The sequence below is a fragment of the Siniperca chuatsi genome, linkage group LG3, assembly GCF_020085105.1.
Source record: "Siniperca chuatsi isolate FFG_IHB_CAS linkage group LG3, ASM2008510v1, whole genome shotgun sequence".
NCBI lineage: Eukaryota > Metazoa > Chordata > Actinopteri > Centrarchiformes > Sinipercidae > Siniperca > Siniperca chuatsi.
The window spans coordinates 24,398-42,736 of NC_058044.1; the positions used below are offsets into that span (position 1 = coordinate 24,398).

General features: G+C 42.2%; 2 protein-coding genes across 2 annotated transcripts in view; one reads left to right on the forward strand and one right to left on the reverse strand.

The window, feature by feature from the left end:
* Positions 1-5,976, forward strand: part of LOC122873330 (acylphosphatase-2-like) — a 9,131-nt gene extending 3,155 nt beyond the window's left edge. The window contains exons 2-4 of the mRNA XM_044189928.1: positions 23-39; positions 4,798-4,907; positions 5,842-5,976. Of these exons, the coding sequence (XP_044045863.1) occupies positions 23-39; positions 4,798-4,907; positions 5,842-5,956 (242 nt within the window). The 3' untranslated portion in view covers positions 5,957-5,976. The remainder of the gene's footprint in view (positions 1-22; positions 40-4,797; positions 4,908-5,841) is intronic.
* On the reverse strand, positions 5,213-18,228 carry LOC122873328. Its single transcript, XM_044189924.1, has 7 exons — positions 17,248-18,228; positions 16,383-16,506; positions 15,729-15,785; positions 15,454-15,569; positions 10,888-11,041; positions 10,151-10,390; positions 5,213-9,994 (listed from the first exon to the last, which is right to left on the reverse strand). The coding sequence occupies exons 1-7, from the start codon at positions 17,604-17,606 to the stop codon at positions 7,577-7,579; spliced, it is 3,468 nt and encodes a 1,155-aa protein (XP_044045859.1). The 5' UTR covers positions 17,607-18,228; the 3' UTR covers positions 5,213-7,576.
* Between the last annotated feature and the right edge of the window lie 111 nt (positions 18,229-18,339).

An 18,339-nucleotide genomic window follows, 5' to 3' on the forward strand; every position in this document is an offset into this window, starting at 1 on the left:
CTAATGAGGTGTTTGTTTTCAGGTGTTTGCTTCAGAATGGTGAGCTTCATGTTAAACTTCTCTCACTTGACATTAATATATTAATATTCATACTACTGTTATGATATACTGTTATAATGAAATACTGTTATGTTAGAATGATCAAATTAAATAATGTTATGATATAATGTTGTAATGATATTTATAATGATATGTTAGAATGATATACATTTATATTGTAAAGTGTTAAACTTATTATATAATGAAATACTGTTGTAATGTTATAATGATAAAATTGTTATGTTAGAATCTTTTAATGTTATTATGACGACGTAGAATCCTATTTAAAACTGCTGGCTAAGGATAAACGTAAATACAGTAAGACTGTTATTCACATCGGAGGTAACGACTGCTGATTAATCGGAGGTCACTAAAGTTAATGTTGAGTCGGTGTGTACATATGCAAAGACAGTGTCGGATTCAGAGTTGAGACCAGGAGGCAGAGTTGCAGTCCTTCACGCTTCTCTTCCATTAGAGCAGTTACCCCCCAAAACTCCTCAGTGACGGTGTCTGCCCCCGACCACTTAAATTAATAAAATCTAAAGTTAACAGAAGAGGAGTTATACATAAAAACCTAAACAAATACGCTGAAGTAGCACAACAAAACAGGAGAATTAAATGTGTCATCTAAAGCTGTACTAGTGAACGATTTAATATCAGAGTATCATATTGACTTATTCTGTCTCACTGAAACCTGGCTGGGTCATGAAGAATATGTTGCCTAAATGAATCATATTAATGCTCATATTCCTCGAGGCACCGGCCGAGGAGGTGGAGCTGCAGCCATCTTCGACTCAAGCCTATAAATCAACCCTAAACCTAAACTAAACTATAACTCATTCGAAAGCCTTGTCTTTCACACCCGACCTGGAAAACACGACAGCCAATTCTATTTGTTATAGTGTACCGCGCTCCTGGTCCTTATTCTGAGTTTTTATCTGAATTCTCAGAGTTTTTAATCAAGTTTAGTCCTTAAAACAGATAAAGTAATTATTGTAGGTGATTTCAATATTCATGTGGACGTTGAAAATGACTGGACTACACACCATTAGCCTGTTAAAAGGAATTTTTTTCTTGCCATTGTTGCCAAGTGCTTGATCATGGTGGGATTTGTTGGGTCTCTGTAAATAATATAATAAAGAGTACAGTCTAGACCTGCTCTATAGGAAAAGTGCAATGAGAACTTTTCTTATGAACTGCACTATATAAATAAAATTGAAAATAAGAACTCCCCAGTTTCTTTTCAGCACTGTAGCCAGGCTGACAGTCACAGCTCTATTGAGCCATGTATTCCAACTAGGCTTTAAGCAACTAGGCTGCTTAAAGAAGTTTTACCCTTAGTTAGCACTTCTTCACTGGATATGATCAATCTGTCTTTATTAACAGGCTATGTACCACAGTCCTTTAAAGTAGCTGCAATTAAACCGCTTCTAAAAAAGCCCACTCTTGATCCAGGGGTTTTAGCCAACTATAGACCTATATCTAACCTTCCCTTTCTCTCTAAGATCCTTGAGAAAGCAGTCGCCAATCAGCTGTGTGACTTTCTAAATAACAGTCAGGATTTAGTTCATAAAATTACAAATGACCTTTTAAATGCATCAGATTTGTCTCTGTACTTGTCTTGTTAGATCTTAGTGCTGACACCATTGACCATCAGAGACTGAAACATGTAATTGGCATTAAAGGAACCGCACTAATGGTTTAAATCCTATCTATCAGATCGATCTCAGTTTGTACATGTTAACGGTGAGTCCTCCGTGCATGCCAAAGTTAGTCACGGAGTTCCACAAGGTTCTGTGCTTGGACCGATTCTATTCACCTTATATATGCTTCCTCTGGGCAATATTAGGAAACACTCCATAAACTTTCATTGTTATGTTGATGATACCCAATTATCAATTATCGATCAAACCAGATGAAACTAACCAGTTAACTAATCTTCAAGCATGCCTGACATAAGGACACATTATCTGAAGATAGATAGTTACTCTAGATGGCATTGTCCTGGCCTCCAGCAGCACTGTAAGAAACCTCAGAATTATCTTTGATCAGGATTTATCCTTCAACTCCCACATAAAACAAGCTTCATAGACAGCCGCATTCTTATCCCATTACTGCATGTTACTAACTCAACATCTTCTGTCCCATAGTTTTGTGCTTTCTCGTCTCTCTCCTGTCGCTTTCTGCAGGTATTTCTGCTTCCAGAGCTGTAGGGTTAGGGATAGGACAGGGTCTATGCCATCCTAACTTAGGATTCCAAACTTAGGAAATTCTTCAGTTAGATCGGATCTGTTATAAATTCCTATCCTAAGATAAGATTTTTTTTAAAGCTCAGATTTTTAAATGCTTTCCCTTAAAACCCTGCCCTTGCACTCAAATAGCCGCTGCTTGCACTTAGATTTGCTCTGCTGCTCAAACTGTGTGCTTGCACTCATATCGTTGCTCGCACACACTTCCTGAGCTCCAGCTCTTCTTTGCTCTCAGGCTGCTTCTGTGCACCTGTGAAACTTCTCCTCTGCTCTTTATTTTTTGTGCAATAACCCTGTCAAAATCCCCCAACCAATAGAATGCCAGTTGTATTATTGACCATTGAAATGATCCCTGCCTCATTGCAGGTGTGCGTTCGCTTTACTTCTTATAGTGTCCCGTATGTGTGGTTACTCTTTAACCGGTTCAGCCACTCCCGCCCTCCACCTCTCTAAATTTTTTAGAACTTTTGGAATGAAACATAACAGTGCCCATACTTTTTACTATAATAGCTAAATACTATATAGGGAATCTGAAGTTGCGTCATGCCGTGGTGAATTTTGGGTTCCATTTATGCCGCGATCTTGCGAGGATCCTGCTGCCATTTCCCCTCAGGTAAATATCATTACATTTACCATTTATCTCTCACATAATGTTAGTTAGTATTTATGCCTAAACTCTCTGAACATAGGTTTGTCTTTACAGGTACATTTGTGAGAAGTGATGTACAGAGGCCAGTGAAGTAGAAAGTGTTTGTTGTGAGGAGACAAGTAACATGTAGCGCAGTATATAGCTAATGTAAACACTTACAGTAATTACCAGGATGTGGAGGTCGAAAGTACAATATGAAACAATAGATGTAATAATTTTTTAAACAATTATTGAAGAAGAAACTGATTACACAGAACATTTGACTTCAAGTGTAACGTTGTTGGACATAGACTAGCTACCAAAAGCTTGTAATTACAGCCTATGACTCAAACAATCACATAGCTGGATGTTTTTGAAGGTTTTGTATTTTATTTGGTTTAATAACTGGCCAAAAAGAGGAGTGCCACCTTACCTTTACAAGTAAGGCTGTGCTCTTGCAGTTTTCCGGTGTCCGACCTCGCAGATCTTGCACCCAGCCACTCCTAAACTGTTAGCATCTAGGGATTTCTCAGTTTCGCCGGATAGGGTCCCTTTTCTCTTTCCCTTCTCCATCAGATCTGATGGATTTAACCGCTCTGAATGCAATATATTGGTTGGGGGATTTTGACAGGGTGATCTCACACAAAAAAAAAAAAAAAAAAAGAGCAGAGGAGAAATCTGAGAGCAGAAGATTCACGAGCGCACAGAAGCAGCCTGAGCACGAGGAGAAGAGCTGGTGCACGGGAAGTGTGTGCAGGCAACAATATAACTGAGTGCAAGTCAGACAAAGTCACACAGTTTGAGCAGAAGCAGAGCAAATCTAAGTGCAAGCAGGGGCTATTTGAGTGCGAGGGCAGGGTTTTGAGGGAAAGCATTACAAAATCTGAACTGAAATCAATAAGTCATGCTCTCAAATTAAGAGAATATACTCTTGACTAAAGATAGGAAAATAATCCCATATTGCTCATGGTGGGAATTGGCTCTCAACAAACAATACGATCTAGACCTGCTTTATATGAAAAGTGCAATGAGATAACTTCTGTTATGAATTGGCGCTATATAAATAAAAAATTGATAAAATTATATAATGTTATGATAGAATGTAGTAATGATATACTTTTATAATGTTATATAATGTTAAAATATCATATAATGAAATACTGTTATATGAGATAATATAATGTTGTAATGTTATGTTAACATTAGAATATTATATTATACTGTCGTAGTGAGTGTCACACAAGGCAGCAGAGAACACAAGGGAAAAACCACAAATGCGAATGAGAGGCAGAGCAGATGTAATACATTAATTTATTACTGGAAAGGCTTACGTGGATAGTCAGGCAGGCAGAGGTCCAAATCTGGGAAGTCCAAGACAAGCAAACAAATAAGACAGGGAGCAGGCAATAAACAAAATCCAAAAGTCCAGGTGAGGTCCAAGCAAGCAAAGAAATAAATCCAAGAGACTCAGGAGAAGCAGAGAAAACAAGGCTGGGACACCTGACGTGTAGACCACATACCACTGGTGATGCAAATGATCATGACAACAAACTGACACTGAACAAAGGAGAAAAAAAAAAAAAACCCGAACTAAATACACTAAGGTAGGGGAGACAACGAGACACAGGTGCAATCAATCAAGGCGGGGCCAACAATCCAAACTGGAGGGAAAGCAAACAAAGACAGGAAGTAAAACCACAAGACACACAAGGAGAGGAGAACACTACAAAATAAGACAGGAAACAGGGAAAAAACTAATTTCTAATAGTATTTGGGATAGTTTTAATTAGTGTTTGTGTGTTTTATAATTCTTTATTATTTATATAATAAATAAAGCTTAATTAAGTAAACATTAAAACATGTTTCTGATCCGTCTGTCAGTACACAGAGGATCAGGGCCGGAGTCTGGGACTCAGTGGTTGGGTGAAGAACACCAGACAGGGAACTGTGATTGGTCAAATCCAGGGACCTCCGGACAAAGTCAATGACATGTGAGTCCAAACTGACCAATCAATTAAGACTCCCCTCCACACACTGACCAATGCTGAATTAGCTGTTAGCAGCTCTTCTTTGCAGTGTACCCATGTGTCCTCTGACTGTAAGAGTCTCCTTCATTTTTCACCTCTCAGCATTTAAACTTTGATTAGTGGATTCTTTTGATCCGGAACATACAGGCTGACCTACTTTCTTTGTGGTTGTTGTTGGGGCTGAATGCAGCTTGTGACAAAACCTGCAGGCACTACTCAGGGCAGTGTGAGTCTCCCAACCTTTGCATTTTCAGGGTTAGGGTCATTCATTCAATCAATCATTTATTCACAGATAATTCTCCTGAAAATTCGTTTGAGCTGATCATCAATCAGAGATAATGCAGAAACAGACAGTACTTTGTATTGAACTCAGAAATAAAACTATTTATTGTGTTTAAAGTTTCACTGTTGACACTGAAAATAATTATTTGAACATTTTATATAACATCATAACAATATTTATCAAAAAGCATCAGGTCTCTATCAGGGAGTTTATATGTGATTGTTGGGTTATTGCGTTATAATGCAGCACTTTATGTTATATGTGGCTTTTTATTATTATGGAAAACATGACAAACAATAATCCTGATTATTTGCTAGATGACAAATTTATACAAATGAACAAAATAACATTTATATTAGTTGTATAAATGTTTTGTCATTGTTATTGAACTGCTGTTCATTGCCAGTAACATGTTTCAGAAACAGAGTCTCTGTTACTGATGAAAGTTCACACATCACACTGGAGATAAATGTCATTAAAAGAGTCCCTGAGAGTACCTGGTCACACCTTTACCTCGAATGATGTGGATCTGTAGACTCTGCTGAACCTCCTCAGAGTTAGAGTTCATCTCTGACACAGATATCCACATTTCTTCTTCTTGTTTTTTTTTTTCAGGAAACTCTGGCTGAAGAGCGTCGGCAGTCCGAGCTCGCGAATCGACCGAGCCGTCTTCTCCAACGAGAGAGACATTTCTAAACTGGACATCCACGGCTTCTCCACCCGCTACTGACCCTCTGTCAATTGACAGAATGTTGATTATTGACTATTAAAGTGATTCATCAGTAAAACCTCTGGTTTCTCCAGTGTCTCGTTTTGCATGACTTTCTGACATTTTATCATCTATTTGTATAAAAACATATCTAAAGATTAACTGATAATGAAAGTATTCCTTTGTTGCAGCACTAACATGTTTTTCTTTTAAATACTAGAGCACCAACTGTAACTGTAACCCTCTTTAACAAACTGTAACTGTGACCCTCTAAAACAAACTTTTATAGTTCCAATAAATACCACCTCAACCAGCAACATTTTCAAACTGTTGCTTAATGAATACTAATATTCCAATAATGTAATGTATATAGATATATGTATATTAGGAAGGGGTCATTCTACATCAGGAGTACTTTTACATGTGATACTTTAAGTACCTTTTATTTTAGTACATTTTTGAATTCAGGACTTTTACTCTTAACAGAATATTTGTACTGCTACTTTTACTAAACTAACAGAAACCTGAAGAACTCAACAGTAGGCTACTACTGCAAACTGACTGCTGAGTGCTGATTATATTAACAGGGCTACTGTACTGTACTACTAATACTACAAATAGCTTTACTACTATTACTACTACTACTACTACTACTACTGAATCAATTCAATGAGACATTCAAGTCAGTTTGTTGTTCTGAATCTTTAACACACAGTAACAGTTACCTCTGTGTGGCTCCGCAGATACAGTCCAGTCCAGTACCTGGTTTCTGTCTTTAACTCCACACCAGGACCTGGTTTCTGTCGGACCCCTGCTAGTACAGCAGATCCTGGTAGGCTAAACCTGTCTCTGTCGGACCTGGTCTCAGTACAGTCTTTATGTGTCAGCCCTGTGACTGACAGGTTACCTATTATTATCATTATTATTATTATTATTATTTGGTATGTAGTTTGTTACCAGGTTTTCAGTTATCAGGTTTGCATGGTTGGGGATCAACCTTGGAGGCCGTAACATCATCATTACACATTTTAATATAAACTTCTTATTTCTTCGATTCCGAATGAATTCATGAAAATAAGAACGTGACAGAAGAATAATTCTGAAAAATCTGAGTGAAACTCTAAATCATTAGTGTCTTTGGACAAAGTTTTTTCTGTATTTATGGAAACAATTATAAAACTTTTCTTTAGCCTCATAATTCATCTATAATCAGTATATAAACATGTAATAAATGGTTTATAACACACTGTCATGTTGCTGTAAGCAGATATAAAGACATGTTTAAGTGTTTATTAATGTTAAGTATTTATTATAACTTTTCCTATGAAGACATTTTATATTATTACAACTGTGTTTTACTATATAATCATTCATCTGTTTATACAGCAGCTTAAACTTATTATAGTGGTTAATAAATACATTATAGTCTGTTATTAACCAGTTATTACATGTTTATACACTGATTATACATGATGCACAGGGGAGTAAAGTGTTATCCAAACAACTTTTCAAACAAACTACATCAGCTACTTTTACTTCTTAAAGTCAGTTTCTACTGTTACTATGTTACCCATGATTCATTGCACACAGTGACCATGCTATGAACACTCGGACCTGGTTCTGAGATGTTTTGTATTCAGGTCAGGGTGCTATCTGTCTCCAGATGTCCTCCAGCTCGTCCTCCACCTCATCAAACAGCCACCGATCAGGACTCAGACGGTCTGGTCTTTGGTTTGACTCTGTTTCTTTTCTGGACCTTAACCCAGCAGAACAGATACAGCAGCCTTCAGTCAGACACTTCACCACTCGACTTGGCCTTCTCAGACCAGGACTAAGAGGGCCTGATCTTTGGTTTGACTCTGTTTCCTGTATGGACTTTAACCCAGCAGAACAAATACAGCAGCCTTCAGGTAGACACTCCATCACCCGACTGGACCTCCTCAGACCAGGACTCAGACACATGGAGGCTGAACGTTCATCAACTCGTTGGGTGGAGAGGAGAGCATGGCCTGTGATTGGCTGATAAATGTGACCTCTGAGGTCACAGGTCTTAATGTGAACACTTACACAATGGTGCTGATGGTGAACCAGTTTAGGACCAGAGGAATCATGTTCAGTCTTTTGGATGAACGTACCTTCCTGAAGGATGTGTCTGTTCTTGTTTCCCTGGTCCTCCTGGATTATGGTGGAGCTGCCTGATGGCTGCAGGGTCAAGAAGTCACCATTAACGTTACCTTCCTCCCCTGGAAACAGAGCATACAGAGACTCTGATGAGACATCTGGAGGTTTCACATGATCTTCAGTTTCTTTGGTCACAGAATTCTTGATGAAGGCCTCTCTAATGGCGCTTGATGAAAGGTCAACCTGTTGGTTCTGGTCTTGTGGTCTCTGCACACCAGATAAGGTGTTGGCAGGACTCATGGAGCTGATGCTGTCCTCAATGGACCTGAAGTGTGAGACGTCCTCGCGATCTTGGGATTGGTCAAAACTTAGGGTCAACTCTCCATCCTCTTGATGCAGAGCAGAAGAAGACTCTGAGGAGACACCTGGAAGTCTCACCTGGTCTTCAGATTCTTTGGTCTCTGAATTGTCAGTGAAGGTCTTACTGATGGAGCTGTTTAAGAAGTCAGCCTGTTGGTTATGGTCTTGAGTTTGGTGTAGACCAGATAGGATAGAGCTGATCGTGTCCTCTTTGGACCTGAAGTTTGAGACGTCCTTGCAGTCTGTCAGCGTGTCAAACTTCAGTATCATGCCTTCCTCTTTTCGAAGAAGACTGGAGGAAGACTCTGAACATACACCTGGAAGAATCACCTGATCCTTAATGTCTCTGGTCTCTGAATTCTCAATGAAGGTCTTTCTGGTGGTACTCAATAAGACGCCAGTCCTCTGGTTCTGGTCTTGAGTTGGATTTAAATCAGATAAGATGTTTGCAGGACTGTCCTCTTTGGACCTGAAGTGGGAGATGTCCTTGTGGTCTGTGGGCAGGTTTAAACTCAGTGCCAGCCCTCCCTCCTCCTGATGCAGAGCAAAAAAAGACTCTGAGGAGACACATGTAGGTTTCACTGAATTTTCAATGTCCTTGGTCTCTACATTTTCATTAAAGGCCCTTCTTAGGGTGCTGGATGAGAAGTAAACTGATGGTGACAAGATGGTGGCAGGACTAACAGAGATGCTGGTGTCCTCTTCGGACCTGAAGTAGAAGTCATCCTCGCTGTCTGTTGGCGAAACAAAACTTAGCGCCAACCCTTCCTCCTCTGGATGCAGAGATGAAGACTCTGAGGAGACACCTGGAAGTTTCACCTGATCTTCAGCTTTGTTGGTCTCTGAATTTTCATTGGAAGTCTTTCTGATGGAGCTGGATGGCAAGTGAACCTGTTGGTTCTGGTCTTGAGGTCTTTGTAGACCAGATAAAATGGTGGTTGGACTGACAGAGCTGCTGCTGTACTCTGGAGGCTGTTGGACTTTGGACCTTGTGTCCTGTTTGGACTTGAAGTTTAAAACATCATTGGTGTATGTGGGCAGGTCTAGGGTGGACTCGGGAGCAACACTGCAGCAGCTCTTTCGTGAATCATCACTCACCTGTGTGTCATCACCTCCTGGTATGATCTCCAGTTGACCTGTGGCATCTTCTGTTTCCATGGCAACCACTGAGTTGTTCTGGATGTACAGCAGCAGCTCTGTGTTGATGGGAGGTCGGGAGGTTCTGCCCTCCTGAGGCCACGTGTTGGGTCTGTGGGTTGAAGCTTCCCTCTCTCGATACTTACTCTCGTTCTCATCCTCGCCCTTGTCCTCCTCCTTATCCTCACCCTCATCCTTGTCGCCGGTCATCCCACTGACCCTGTGTCGGTGGGTGGAGCCTCTCCTCATTCTCGCTGTTTCCGGCTGGAGGTTCAGTGTGGAGACCGAACAGTTGGAGGGGGATGGAGGAAGAACGACGGTGCTGACTCTTGGGAGGAAGGTTGTGGTAGAGGAGCTGATGAATGGTTCAACACCTGAAGATGAATCTTTACAGCAGTGAGTCTCTCTGCTCTCACCTGGCACCTGTACACACCTGGTCACCTGCAAGAATTACAGACAAACATGAGAGGATGGATATCAGTTTCAAGAACAGGATTTCCTAAAGAAATATTAGAACAGGTACTGTCTCTGACAGATACAGGTACTAACTGACAGGTACAGGTACAGATACTGACTCTGACATGTACAGGTACTGACCAGGGTTAGTGGTGGGGGAGTCAGCTGACTCTCAGCAGGTTCCTGGTCCTGGTTTAACTCTGTCTGTGGGTCAAAGGTCAGAAAGACACTGATGCTGCTGGCCAGCGGAGTCACATCTGCGCTGTGATCAGGATGTTCATCACATCTGACAGGTGAGAGTCGGACAGGTATAGTCACTGGACTCTCTTCTTCTTCTTCTTCTTCTTCTTCTTTTTCTGTTCGTCTCTCTGACGATGGAGGCTGAGGGTGCAACAGACACAATAACTGATGGCTATGAACATGAATTTTTTTCCGTAAAATTAATTCAACTAACCACAGAGCATCAATCCTCGTCCTTTTCTCTTCTCCTTTCTTCTATTCTTTTTCTGTCTCACCTTTTCCTTTCCTACCTCTTCTTTTCATTTCCTATTTCCTCCATCCTCTCCTAACTCCTTCTTTCCTTTGCTACCTCCTTTCCTATCTCTCCTTTTCTTTCCTACCTTTTCCTACCTACCTTATTTCTTTTCCTACATTTTTCTTTCTTAAGTCTTTCTTTCCTTTCCTGCCTCCTTACCAACCTTCCTCCTTTTCTTTTCTACTCTTTCTTTTCCTACCTTCTTTTCTTCCTTTTCCTACCTTTCCCATTCCCACCTCCTCCTTTCCTTTCCTTATTTTCCTTTGCTACCTTCTTTACTTCCTTCCTTTTCCTTCCTAACTCCTTCTTTACCTTTCTTCCTCCTCTGTAGCAGTTCTCTGACCTTGCTCAGTGTAGTGCAGCCTGGTGGTCCTGGTCGTGGCAGTGGTTCTGGCCATTGTCTTGGTTCTGGTCCTGGTCCTGGTCCTGGCCCTGGTTCTTCCTGTCTGTCTCCAAACTGTGAGCAGAGAGCTTCAGGAGGATCTGATTGCTTTATGCTGAACGCAAAGAGAGAGAGAGTTGTTAGACTCTGATCGTCTAACAGAGTCTGAAATATCCTTCATCAATAGTAGAATTTAGAACAGATAATAATAATAGATTTTATTTATAGAGCACTTATCAAAACAAAGTACAAAGTGCTTCACAGAGAGAGAAATAAAATACCACAATGAATGATAAAATACATAAAAACCAATAAAATAAACAGACAGCTGAGGTAAGATCAGGATATGCTTTCCGATAAAAATGCATTTTGAGAAGAGACATAAACAAAGACACTGAGTCAGACAACCTAATTTCTTCAGGCAAGTTGTTCCAGAGCCTCAGGGTCCTGATGGCAAAAGCTTTGTCCCCCTTAGTTTTCATCCTGGACCCTGCCTGAAGATCTCAAACTACGTGAAGGTTCATAAGGCATTAAAAGGTCTAAAATATAATCTGGAGCCAGGCCATGAAGAGCCTTAAAAGTAATCAATAAGATCTTTAAATCAATCCTAAAATAAGCAATGTAAAAAGGCTAAAACAGGTGTGATATGATCATACCTTTTGGTCCTGGTTTACAGCCAAGCAGCTGAGTTCTGTACAGTCTGCAGTCGTTTCAAAGTTTTTTGATTAGGACAAGCGAACAGACTGTTACAATAATCAAGGTGTGAGGAGAAGTATTGCAAAAATACGATCTATTTTGAATCTTAGGGATACAGAAACTGTTGTACATGCTTTTGAGGTGATAAAAACATGATTGGATAAGCTTAGTGATATGTTGCTCAAAACATAAATTGCTATCAAAAAGGACAGCAAGATTTCTTGCAGCTGGCTTGATATGTTGTGACAGGTAGCTAGTAAATGGCAGTATTTGTTTTGTGCAGAGAACTCAGCATACTGAGGTCAGTGGGCTTGACAGGGAGGTACAACTGTGTGTCATCTGTATAACAATGAAAAGAATGACATCTCCCAAGGGGAGCATATATAAGGAGAACAGTATTTGTCCCAGAATTGAACCTTGAGGCACACCATAATTGATATGGGAAAACGATGACATGAAGTTATTAATGGCGACACAGAATTTCCTATTGGACAAATAAGATGAGAACCAGTCTAGTGCAGTGCCAGATATGCCCACCCAGTGCCTCAATCTATATAGAAGAATGCCATGATCAATATAGATAGCAAATGGGGCGCAATACCATCCATAACTTCCAATAAAAACCTAGTTGTGATCTTGTCCAGAGGGCTGGAGGATACTCTCATAAGAGACATGATGTCTGAGTTCAGGCAGCGTAACAGCAGAAAATTTGTTCAAAGAATCCCTGAGCAGGTGATCCACATCTAAAAAGGCAGGATTGGGGGTAATATCAGATCTTATTAACTCCACCTTTCCAGCAAAGTGCAAAAGAAACTTTTCACAATCAGCAGAGCCACAAGAAGAGGCTGGGTTAACTAACTGATCAACAGTTTTGAATAGGAATCTGGGGTTGTGCTGATGGGCAGAAATGGTGTGTTCATGCATATTACACCATCCCATTATAAAGGAGTAATAATTCTTTCATAGCCACAAAGTGGAGCTGGTTTAGGGGGACAATAAATAATATTAAATATGACCAGGAACGTGTCATAATCAGCCACCATACTCGTACGACCCCTGCAGGCTCTGGTGCTGTCCTCTCCTTGTGTGTCTTGTGTGTCCTCTGTTAGTCTCGAGTTGTGTGTGTGTGTGTCTTCTGGTCTGGCTCCCTGGTCTCCTGCCAGCTGCTGATCACCGGCGCACCTGACGCCCATTACTCATCAGTCTCCACAGCATAAATACCTGGTTCTTCCACACTACCAGCACCAGATCGTCTCTGTACACTTGTACGACACCTACGTAACAGCTCCCCGCTTGACCAAGCTAAGTACTATTGTAGCTCTGTTTAGTTATCTCGTTTTGTAACTTTGGTTTACTACTGTCTCAGAATACCCCTCGGTGATCGCAGTTACGGTCTCCTTCCGGATCTCTGCCAACCTGTTTGCCTGTCTTGTCGGCCACGCTGCCAGCCTGCCAGCTGTCTCCCTGGCTCTGCCAGCTTGCCAGCTGTCTCCCCGGCTACGATAGCTACACCTCACGAGCCACTACCACTCGGATCCGGTCTACTCCACTCTGCGGATCCACTGCCAGGCCTACACATCGCCCTACATGAACCAGGCCAGAACACACCTCCCCAGTCTCCGTTCCAGGATCTTCGCAGTCCACCCAGGGCCGGGCTTACCGTTTCCTCTGGGGCTACAGTAGACGGCACCAGTGCTACCACTCTGGAGAAGTGCTATCTTCAGTCATCTCTTCTGTTTAAATAAATACTGACTTACCTCAAAACTATCTCATTGTGTTCTGCATTTGTGGGTTCTCGGATCGTGCATTACGACAGAATGGGCCACAAAGTTTAAACATGAGCACTTCAAAGGAAGAAAAATCATTGCAAGCTATGAGGTTACATATTAAATGCTTCCTATAGATAGTAACAAGGCCACCACCACAACCACAGTCCCTAGAGCAGCTAAAGCAGTCATAATCTGGAGGGCACAATTCAGCAAGCTGACAAGCCGGACCCGAAATGAAAGCATGCTTTCCACTGCTGTTGAGCAGGTCAAAGAGGAGGATGAAGTCTGCTTTCGTCAGCTCAGATTGCTGACGGCGGTGTCATTGGTGCTGACATGCACTATGATTTTCACGATAGTCGTCAGGAGTGCAGCCAGATATCCGGGGAGCTTTTCGAGGATGTCAGAGGTCGTAGCCCCGGGAAAGCAGTGTGTGACCACATTAACAAAGCGGATATGGAATCTCAAACTATCAGCGTAGTTGGGGGGATGAGAGGAGGCAGAGTCGATGAACAATGGAGACCGCCAAGTTCCATCAGCTGTCCATGGGATAGTCGTGGCCAGGGACTGCTGCGGTGAAAGGGCAGCGTCCTTCTTAGCAGAGGTGTTCTCTGCTGTCTCTGGACGAATGAGACCTCCAGGGCTTCTGCTGATCATGGCCTCTTTCAGTAACTTGCGGCGAGAGGAGGAGGACTTGACCGCTGGAAAATGGGAGCATCCCTCCAGTGGAGGAAAGTCCAGCGTATCCAAGATGTCAAACCTGTTGGCCAGCGGGAGGTCCTGATGTGAAGGAGAGGGAGGCAGGTACTTTGCACCATGTCTATCCTTGCAGGCAACAGTCCAGTGCTCCAGTTGATGTGGAGTCGACCTCACCGGAGCCTTCTCACCACCCCCACCGACAAAAGAGTAGAAATGGCCATTGCTTTGGGCTTTGCACCCATGAGGAGCCACAGATCTTCAGGCTTAGCTGAAATGGCTTTATGCTATGGGGCGCCAGTGATGATTGAGCCAAACCCCAGATGAGTGGGATCATTGTCCAGTACTGGAGTGGAGCACTCAGGGGAGTGAGATGGGATGGTCGCATTCTGGTTGCCACAGCCAGAAGAGCTGAGGACTGCAAGGTGTTTTGCCTGGGCCGAAGCAACAGTGGAGAACTCCAGGATGAGCTTGTCTTTTTCTCTGAGCTTGTCTTCCAGACAAGCGATAGTTTTCTTCAGCTTTGAGACGGTAAGGTGGCAAGATCCACACTCAGCCATTACACTTGCAGTTAGTCCATAAAAGTGCTGAAAGCTTAAAATCCACAATAAAGTCCATAAAAGTGCTAAAAGCTTAAAATCCTTGATAAAAGCAACTGGCTAGCCTAGCCACCGGGCAAAAAACAAACCTAGCTGAGCTAGCTAGATAAAATGTCAATTTGTGATGGTTTAAGACAAAGCCTCTGGCGGTCACACACCAGTTTCCACTAAAAAAAGGGGTTGGTCGGACTGTCTGAGAGTTCAGGAACTATCTGGGAGGTGTTCCTCGTGTGAACACTGTGTTTCAAACACGATTATCATTTTTTAATCTATCATCAGTCTGATTTGTCTAATCAGAATGGCTTTGTAGCTGCCAGAAATCTTCCTGAGTTTACTTCTTGACTTTAGTTCCTAAGTTTACTTCCTAAGTTTATTTCTGCGTTTCCTTCCCAAGTTAAGTTCCTAAGTTTATTTCTTGAGTTTACTTCCTAAGTTTAGTTCCTGAGTTTACTTTCCGAGTTTAAATCCTGAGTTTAGGTCCTGAATTTAGTTCCTGGGTTGAGGTCCAAAGGTGCATGTTTTGGATGTTTAATATTGGGACATATAAGCACAGAATGCAAAAAACGGCTCACATATGCCATCTGTCAAAATAAAAACCCCACTCTACTGCTACTTAATATTATTACCACTACCATTACTTTTACCATTATTTTAAATCTCTATGTGGAATTTGCATTGTGCTGCTGTATGTTCTCTTTCCTCCTGCTTTCTCTCTCTCTCAGGGTTACCTGAGTAGCCACGTTATCCGTGCAGTCTTGCAGTCATGTTACCTGTGTCGTTGCAGCAGCAGAGTCCAGCAGGTTTTCACCTTCTTCTGTTTGAGTCTCACTCTGGCTGTCAGTGTGGGATGAAGCTCAGACAGACGATGAACACACCTGTCCAACACCTGTACACAGGACACATCAGTCTGTCAGAGGTCACACATCCAGATACACACAAACATGAACAAAAGCACCTCAGAGACCTACAGTATCTCTGTACTGCGTAATACCAACATGGGGATTTGAAATGATAATGAACCCTCAACTCTCTGTATGTCACTCACTGTGATGTCAGCAGCGATGTCATCAATCTGTTCAGATGATCGTGAAGATGCTTTGCTCTGAAACATAAAATATTAATATGTTTAACACATCCTGCAGTACGTCCTGAGTCTCACTTAAATTTATTTGGTTCAGGTTCAGGAACGATGGTGGTTTTGGTTCAATATTGAAAAAGTCAACACATCCTGTTATTTATGTAACCAGAGTCAGATGTTTGTGTTGATCACGGTCGACAGATAGGTAGCCAATTCTAATGCGGAAATTATTTCTGAAAATCCTTGTGTGAACTTCGTTACAACAGAGTCTTTGGGAAAAATAACATTGTTCAAATATCCAGAGATCAACGGCAGACCGCAGGCAGACACGGGTCTTTAGGGGTCACTGGTCGGTCGGTTGTCAGCATGCCGCTCAAACTGCAAAGATGAGGATTTAATAGAGATAATTAAAGTGAAAAAGATGTCTAATGTTACGGTTTCTACAGGATCTCTTGGTGACATAAAGATTTTAAAAGTAAAGCGTTATTGTGTATTTTAAGGTGAGAGTGCAGTGATGGCGACTTGTTTACCTTCAAACCACATTAATCTGTTTTCTTATTGCAAACCAGTAAAAATAAAAAATTATTTCTATGTCTGACAGTTTGACAGGAGGGGAGTTACATTATAGAAATGTTGTCTAGTGTTTTCTGATTGGCTCAGAGTCCTGCTGATGTCACTCAGGATGATGTCAGCTCGTTGGTAGAACAAAGAAACTTCCAAAGCGAGATTCACTTCCTGTTGAGAGCTGCAATACACACACACAGAAATACACACACAGATACACACACATTACAAGGACATAATCATGTGACCAGAAGAGGAGAGGATGGGGTAGAGTAGGAGAAGAGGAGGTCGAGGAGGAGAGGAGGAGGTAGAGAAGGAGAAGAGGAGGTAGAAAAGGAAAAGATCTCAGGTCAGGTCAGGTTACTTTATTTGTACCCATGGGTAGATTTGGTTTGCAGTAGATGAGGCATCCATCTTGACACACATTTTACAAACAACACAGACGGTGGACAAACATGATAAAAGTGCTCAAGGCTCCAATAATCAGGACTTGAAAAGAGAAAAATAATAAATAAATAAATAACCACTAGAATAAATAAGGTAAGAATACGACTTGGCTGCTGGAACAAAACTATTTTTACCGCTTTGTTCAGTAAAAGAGGAGGTGAGAAGGAGAGGAGGAGGTAGAAAAAGACAGGAGGAGGTAGAGGAGGAGAGGAAGCGCTAGAGAAGGAAAAGATGAGGTTGAGAAGGAGAGGAGGAGGTAGAAAAAGACAGGAGGAGGTAGAGGAGGAGAGGAAGCGCTAGAGAAGGAAAAGATGAGGTTGAGGAGAGGAGGAGGTAGAGAAAGAAAAGAGGACTTAGAGAGGAGTCCTCTTAAGAGGAGAGGTGGTGTTAGAGAAGGACAAGAGGAGGTAGAGGAGGAGGTTGAGAAGGGGAAGAGAAGGTAGAGAAGGAGAGGAGGAGGTAGAGGAGGACATACAGATGTTCACAGGTGCTCTTCATCACTGCCTCCTCCTCTTCACTCAGTTTCACCTCCACCTGCGGTGGTGATGGTGGTGATAGCCCAGCATGCGCTGCTTCCTCTGTGCTCCTGCAGATGGCGATCTTTCTGACAGATCTGGAGGAGGCGCATGGAGACAGCAGTTCTCCTTCCTCGTCCTCCTCCTCTTCGTCATGTAGTGTGTGAGGAGGGTCGGGTGGTGCTTGGGAGGGGGCGGAGTCTGGCTCTGATGTCACAGAGGGTGTGGACAGATGGAGATCAGGTGTGTGGTCCTGGTGGTTGTGGTCAGAGGCGATGGACAGTTTGGTGCTGATGGTGAACGGCTGGACCTTCCTCATGATGATGATGCTGATGATGATGATGGTGATGGCAGCGTCGTCCTGATGAAGATGATGATTAAAATACAAGATAGCGGATCAGATTTACAGCTAAAACCTGTAAAATAAAAGCAGAGTGCGACAGAAGAGGAAACGCCGACAGCAGCTCAGAACAGAGTTGCTGCTCAGAGAGAAAAACACGAGGTGAGCTCATACTATGATGTCATCCTATGATGTAACCATTGGGCCGAGCTCCAAAAACACTGCAGCTGCAGACACGAGCACTCACTCTGTCTGAAAACCAAGAGACACAGCTGGAAGCAAGTTGTGTCCTCCTCTACCTCCTCCTCTTCTTCTCTCCCTCCTCCTCCTTTACCTCCATCTCTTCCTCCTACTTCCCTCCTCTCCTCCTCTCCCTCCCCAGTTCATTATTGAAGTTGGAGACGGTACTTTGACACATCATATGTAACGTTATCCACAGTAGGCGATTTGTTCATTTTTAACAGGGGGGAGCATATGAGCATTCAAGGGCACTTCTGGTCCAAGCTCTGTTCATTTCTGCTCCGGCCTCTGTCATGCTGCTGTCACTCTTTCTCTTTCCCAGTCTGCTGTAGAGAATATAGATAAATTGTTGAGAATTATTACATTTTGGGAGCGCTGGACAATTTGTTGACCAGGAGCAGTTGTCAGGCAACCAGTGGACACATGGACATGAGAGGACTGGGTTAAAATGTGAACTTTTCCTTTAAACAAA